The 7,036-nt window shown below is 40.6% G+C and overlaps 1 protein-coding gene across 1 annotated transcript; it reads right to left on the reverse strand.

Annotated features, from left to right (window-relative positions):
• Positions 1-1,098: 1,098 nt before the first annotated feature.
• agr2 (anterior gradient 2) lies at positions 1,099-4,265 on the reverse strand. The gene is made up of 8 exons (XM_084379141.1): positions 4,148-4,265; positions 3,257-3,388; positions 3,074-3,137; positions 2,930-2,982; positions 2,663-2,739; positions 2,022-2,085; positions 1,460-1,543; positions 1,099-1,363 (listed from the first exon to the last, which is right to left on the reverse strand). Exons 2-8 carry the CDS (start codon positions 3,363-3,365, stop codon positions 1,314-1,316), a joined length of 501 nt encoding a protein of 166 aa, XP_084235267.1. The 5' UTR covers positions 3,366-3,388; positions 4,148-4,265; the 3' UTR covers positions 1,099-1,313.
• Positions 4,266-7,036: the final 2,771 nt, after the last annotated feature.

Below are 7,036 nucleotides of genomic sequence, written 5' to 3' on the forward strand. Positions count from 1 at the left end.
TCATCATCAGCACTCCACCATTATTAGCTTATTTTTGTGACTTATTATTTATTGATTAGTCTGTGTAGCTCAGAGAATTACAGCAGTAATGTCATTAGACAATCTTGAGTTGCATAATAAGAATCAAATTAATCTTGAATCTTAGTTTCAGGTTTTGTCTAATTATAATGATAAAACAGAAGATCAGAGGTGAGTTGAGGGACCAAACACTTTATTTTTCATCTTCCATCTGTATCCAGTTATTGAACATAACAGGGAGGATGTGATAGAACACATTCCTTCAAAGCAGCACAGCAACCCCAACAATAGCTCAGTATGTTACATTGTTATTAAGGTAAGCAGCTGGCCTTTATTTGAGACCGCCTTACACATACATTAAACATTGATACTTTTTTGATGATTTGGTGGTGAGTACAAATTTCAAGACCTAAGCCTGACCTGAAGCTGTCTTTCTGCTCATTTCCTTTATTATAGACCCTTAGCTTTCCAGGTTAATGCAACACATTGGCTCCATGTTTTCCCTCTTCCCACTGGACATTGCGTGTATGCCATGGATGGATGCAGACAACTGGCACAGTCGGAGTCAGAGAGAGAGAGAGAAATCCCTGACCAGTTGGAGCTTGATGTGAATGAATGGTACAGTATTAGAATATGTTAGACAGTGGTAATTACAGTTATACAGACTGAGCACAGCACAGGACTCTGCTGTTAATACTTAACTATGTTCATTTTGATAACCTTGACTAATGCAGTCAAAAGGTACCCCACATTGTATCCCACGTTAATTTTATCAGCAACCCCCTAGGACTAATATGTTCTGCAGGCCTTACTGAGGGAATATAGATCCAGCCCTCCCTAACTCATCCTTTAAAATAGCCTGCTCTATATTGAGGCTAAAAACGAATTCCCTTCATTTTATAGACTTAATTTGCATTTCTAATTCACCAGTAGGAGTAGCATCATTAGTAGCACTAACAGTAATAATAGTAGCACGATAGCACGAGTGCTTTCAGATTGAAGTACTTTATTTCTTTGTGTGCATATTACTCATGACTTCCCTGCAATCCATTGGCAAATAAAAAGGCAGACTAACACATCTTGTATGTATGAACAGTTCCATATTTATTCAAAAGACAATCTGGATGTACAGCAATGATAGCAAAGGTAAGAGTCAGGTAAGGAATTCAAGGAGAGAAGATGAGGAAGAAGAGAAGAAACTTTCCAGTGCTTAGTTTTGCATGTGTAAACTGTAGTGACAGCACGTTATCGGCATCTGTGGTGACAATAAACTCTAGGGTGTCACATCCTCGTGTTCACAGCTCAGACTTCAGGAGCTTCTTGGCCTTCTTCATGTTGTCCATCACTAGAAGAGAAGACGAGGCAGGAAACATTTACATTTAATCAGTTTCATAGACACAAACAGACACTGCTAGCAGAAGCCTCACACGGTGTTACTTACAGATTTTGATGTCAGATGGTTCGTAGGCATACATGCGGTTGGCGTAGCGACCGGTGACGTCGGCCCTCACTGTCATTGAGGGGTCTGTGGACAAAGTTAAATTCAGCTGTGATCCTGAAGCAGAAAGGAGCTTTCTACATATACTTCTACTGCATGTTCAGCTTGAAATGTGAATATCTTGGCACAGACGTCAACAACTCACACTTACATCATTGCTTTATTGAATTATTGAATGCCATACCCTATTAGCATTCTGTAGCAAACTCACACGTTTTATACAGTATGTTTGGTTTACTGCATCGTGTGCCTCTCAGCCAAAGACTTTCACATGAGTGTACTTGTACAACCAGAGTGACAATAAACATCTTGAATCTTGATGATCTGTGTGAAAACTGAAACTTTCCCCCTTAACAACAATGTAGTAAAAACCCAAGGATGTAGTAGGCCTGTTTGTTCTTACAGGACACAAAGTCTTAAGTCTAAAGGTAAGTAACCTGATCTACGGAAGGGAATTGTTAACAGGCTTAGCCTACAGAAACTAGCTACAAGCTATAGCTCTTACCAACAAAAATGATCCGGGGAACATACTGTCCATCAGGAGAGAGATGTTTGTCTGTGGTTTCATACTGTAAATGAGAAACAACATAACACTTTAACATCAAACACATCAAAGTCTCAACCATAAAGTCTACAGGCCCTAAAAACCTATTCTCTAAATCAACTTAATACTCAGATGGTGTGTGGAACAAGAACAAAATGTTTTTGGTTATTATTTGACATGAGAGATTGTTGTATCTTGTGATTGTGTCTTAGCTCTTCTCGTTGGCTTTTAGTAAGTGAGGCTCAGTTTGAACAAGGCACTGTCACAACGTCTTGTGCACCAATCATGGTTAAGCAACATCTGAATGGCAATGTGATGACTGAAGACTTATTTGAAAACTTAAACTTTTAACTGATTAACTGATTGTGACATTTTTAGTCATGCATATTTAATGTTGTGTCATCTGTGAAACCACATTTGCGGGCTTTAATGCAGAAGAGTAAATTAATTGCTAACCTATGAGCTATCAGAGGTGTGCAATGGTATGACATCAGGCTTTTAAAGGTTTTGTACTTTTGAAAATAGATTAAACTTGAATACAGATTAAGTTTAAAACACTTTCTTTAGCCTGGTAGTCTGATCTGAAAAGTCCTGTAACTTACCATCAGATTGAGGATGATGAAGTCCTCATCGAGAGTTCTCTGGATCTCAGTGTCATCAGCGACGGTCTTCTTCAGTGCTGCAGGAGAAACAGGTACTTAATTCTACAACTCAGTCCAGGATGTGTGAGGTGACGTCACACATGAGCAAACAAATGACTCTTCAAACAGGTTAGGCTCTTAATTCAACAGAACAGTTTTTTTCTCTGCATGACTAAATCAGTAACTCAAATAGAGGCAGATCATTTTTTCTCTGGGGGTTAGTCTCACCCTGGCTGTGTGGGCAGTCCTTAAGGTGAAAGATGACCATCAGAGGCTTGTTTCTAAAGCACAATACAGAACAGCTTCAATAAGCGCCAGCCTCAGAGTTCGACCAACATTTTGATGTCAGTGTCAGTCAGAACTATTTCTTACCTTGACCTGGACCAGTAAAGAGCCTCCTCATAAGTCTGAGCCCAGATCAGCTGATCACCCCAACCTGAACATACATGGACAGCCTTAAAGCTCAATAACAGACTCTGCTTTATTTTAGTATTTATCACACTTTAATTAAGTCTCAATCATTTGGCCTGAGAGGTGCAGAAGATGCTCACAGACCTCTGGACAGAGTCTGAGGGGTCCTCCTGCCAGTCTTGGGGATGTATTTCCCGAAGGTGGAGGACAGGGCCACCAGGACCAAGAGTGCAGACAACATGGCTTTGATCATCTTTATAGACTGACTGCAAGAGGCTAACAAAGAGAGGGAAAAACAAATCACACAACTGATCGAACTTTGTGATTATGGGAAGAACAGTACAATATGACATCACATCAGTCCTCTGGAAAGGAAAAGGGTCAACCTATGTCCTAGATGTATGTTGAAGGCTTTTGTAGACAGACAAAACAGGAAACGAGAAGAGAGAGAAGGGTTCTGTGGTGTGGACCTTAACCATGTGGCTTTCAGGATAGCCATGTCAAGTTATTTCTAAGTTGTTAAAGGTTATTAAAAAATTATAGTATGCTGTGAATTAAAATCACATACATTGTGATTTTGATGTATACAGTTGTTTCAAAAATCATAGAAGAAACATCAAATATGTCTGAACAGAACAGATATCATCTGGAATAAAGATGATTTCCCATCAAGTAGTGCAGTGTAGCTTCAACGACATTTACCGTCCATGTGGTGCCAGCAGAGGGGGACTAAACTGAACTATACAAGTGTCCACCTCTACACGTTTTCTCTTTTATCCTGCAAAATGTTATAATTCTTATTTTTAATACTATTCTTTAGTCTTTTATTTTTTAACTACCAGTTTTACTTCAACAATACTCAACTTTGTTAATCAACCGAACAATTTAGCAGTTTCTCCCGCCCTGAAAACTGTTACAGTAGTTGCACAGCATGAGAAGTGACAGAAAAAAAGATCTTTTTGAAATGTAGTTTCCCTGCAGTTAAAAAGCAGCATAACGCACAGGCGGCCTGTGAGGATCGGCCCCGTGTCTTACCTGTTCCCGGCTGCTCAGGTGAGGATGCAGGTGGACCACAGCTGCAGAATCTGCTGTACCTCCTCTCTCACATGTCCCGTATTTAAACACCTGTTCGCCTGTGGCCCCGCCCTCCTCCCCATCCCTGCACGCCTGCTGGAATGCCATGATGACTCAAACCCCCTAACGTTTTTGTCAGCAAACCAAACTGGCAATTTCATGTTTTCGTGTGTTTTCCAAGTACATGGTGGTGTATGATTATGAATGTAAACATTTTGCGTTATGATGATGAATTCCTTAAAATCGGCGTACTCCTCAATCACCGAGTTGCGTCTGTACTTATTCAAATCCTAATCTTATTCAGCTTCATTTAAAACGTATCAAAGCGACAATAGGAACCAAATAAAGTTGTTTTTTTGTTTTTTTGTTTTTTTCAGTTTTCTGACTGTAGTGTGTAACATGTCGTCAACCATTTGTGTGCATTTGCCAATAGCAGCGCTCTCTTAAATTCTAGGAATTGTGTGAGGGATTTGGTATTCACTCCTCTGCGCAACTGAAAGAACGGCTCGTCTCCTGCTTAGTAGAGGCAGAGTTTCACATCAGTTTTTTGTATGTCTATGATTGGGTCTTAATTCCATTGTATTAATACTTCCATGCTGTTTGGACACTGTGATAGGTAATTAATAATCTGTTTTACTCATATTTTGTACACAGTGATATCGGGTTTGGCTTGGCTCCAAGGACAAGTCAGCATAACTGAGGAAGGCAATGAGAGGCTGGATGATGATTGGTCTTTATGTGATTGGCCCAAGACACAAAGGAGCAGCAGAAATACAAATACAGAGTCAACACATTGATTCAGTCATGGAGATGAACAATAAATGATTGACATCCATGTTTCATAAGCACAGCTGTGGAGACGCTAAAACAAACGGGAGCGTATTTAGACATGTGCAGGGACTGTACGGATTAATGATGAAAATGTGTGAAATCCTTTGTTCTTTTAACTGAACCAAGCTTTTACATTACAAGACAGGTTTCAACCTGCATTAAGTAAATTGTATTGTAAATTCAGATTGCTATTGTGTACATTCTGTGAGCTTTATCTTGAAGCATCTCAGCAGTCTCCTGTGTCCTGCAGCAGGTACTGTGGCTCAGTGTCCCTCGCTGCTATCAATGGCAGCTTTGTTCAGTCTCAGCCCGGTTTGGGCCTCCTGACAACCAATCTTCCTCTCAGCGACTGAATCAATCCTTTTACTTGGCTTCCTACAGCATTTGTTCTGACCGTCCACACCAGAATCACCCTCAGTTCTACACACCACCTACTGCTGCTGTTTAAAGGTGCGGCATTTCCTCTCCTGACTGTCATCAAGTCGTGGCTTTTTGGGGAGGCCTACTCCTCTTTCTCCATCTCATTTCTCTAAAACATATTTCCTCAGTCCTCTCGCCTCCCACGGTTCCATGGTATTCTAGTAACCAGCTGGTGTTAACATCTGAGTAGAAGCATGAAACTACCCACTGCCTCCAACCAATACAATCTACTTAACATGTCAGATAGGGTAACATGATTCTATATTGCATGGTGCAACACAGCGCAACAGTGTGGCTTATTGATGTCTTTTTATAGTTTGTGAACAATAGTGGAGCTCTATGGCAGAGAGGAAGACGATATATCAGACTTTGATACACACATAATACTTGTTCATATAGTCCAGTCATTGTGGGTTCTGTAGGACCTTAAGATTGGCTGATTATAAGAAAAATAAAGATTGTCACCAGACTTACCTTTTGTCCTGGATTCAGCGCGAGGCAAGTTTCAGTGCTGTTAATATAACAGGTCTGTGTGGCCTGACTGTATAGTCTTCCTTGAGGCCATGTACTTGTAATAAATGATAATGTTCATTTGTACATGGTTGGCATGTGATGGATCAGACAGCCTAACACTTTACAATATTAACAAAAGAGATGGAGGACAGGCCAAAACATGAAGCCAGACAGCTGCAAAGTTTTAAAGATACACCGCTTAAATCCTGATTCTCAGACCTCATTTAATTACAGCACCCACTGGGAAGAGGTCAAAGGTGCTGCCAGGACACGGATGGAGAACAGCCAGAACATTCACACCTGACATCACCATCTAACAAACTGTATCTCCTGAGACTGTGAGATTTGGCTGAAAGCTCCTAGAAAGGACCTTGTGTAAATGCTGTTGCTGTCAAACCAAGACGTCATGTTCTTTATGCCTGCACCATTTGATCAAATGCAAATACTGTTGGGTGTATATTTGTAATTATTTCTGCCTTTATGGTTTTTAATTAATGTCTAAATATCCAGTGCGTTATTGTTTTGTCATATTTTATCCTCTTTTGATTTCATTTTATTCCTGTTTTATTCCTCTGAAAAGCTGTTTGCTTGTGTGGTTTCCTATATTAGACACATTTCATTCTTCTGGTAAAGCACTTGACAAACCAAATGTCCCAACGCACTAAATAAATAATTGTTTAAGATGCTGTGTGCAGTGATGTTGGTCTGTCACTAGGATGTGGGAGCAGTTTAGTGCTGAGGTGTCCTTAACCCCCCGCGCTTTCTGTACCGGCTTTCACTCCCAGCCTCCTTCTCTCTGTCACTGTGTGTTGTCACAGCACCATTGTCAATATTTGAAGTAAAGGGCAGGATTAAAGGCCACTCCTATTAACACTTCACATTCACCAGCTGCACTTTGCCCTACCCTGATAAAACAGATCTGACGCTGACTTTTTACACACACACACACACACACACACACACACACACACACTGCCATTGGCTGGCCCGCTCAAATAGGATGCAACTTCCTGGTTTGAATTGGAGCACAATGCAGCAGCTCATGAACACCTGAACTCACCTGAGATAAAGCTGAGAAATACTAAC

The sequence above is a fragment of the Pagrus pagrus genome (assembly GCF_965226575.1).
Source record: "Pagrus pagrus genome assembly, chromosome: 17".
Taxonomy (NCBI): domain Eukaryota; kingdom Metazoa; phylum Chordata; class Actinopteri; order Spariformes; family Sparidae; genus Pagrus; species Pagrus pagrus.

What these genes read in the sequence shown, in the direction of transcription:
- agr2 (XM_084379141.1), bottom strand. Translation starts at nt 3,365, where the DNA reads ATGATCAAAGCCATGTTGTCTGCACTCTTGGTCCTGGTGGCCCTGTCC. An exon ending in TCCCCGGATCATTTTTGTTG is followed by an intron (nt 1,544 to 2,021) that starts GTAAGAGCTATA and finishes CTTTGTCCACAG; the next exon opens with ACCCCTCAATGACAGTGAGG. An exon ending in ACCATCTGACATCAAAATCT is followed by an intron (nt 1,364 to 1,459) that starts GTAAGTAACACC and finishes CTTCTCTTCTAG; the next exon opens with TGATGGACAACATGAAGAAG.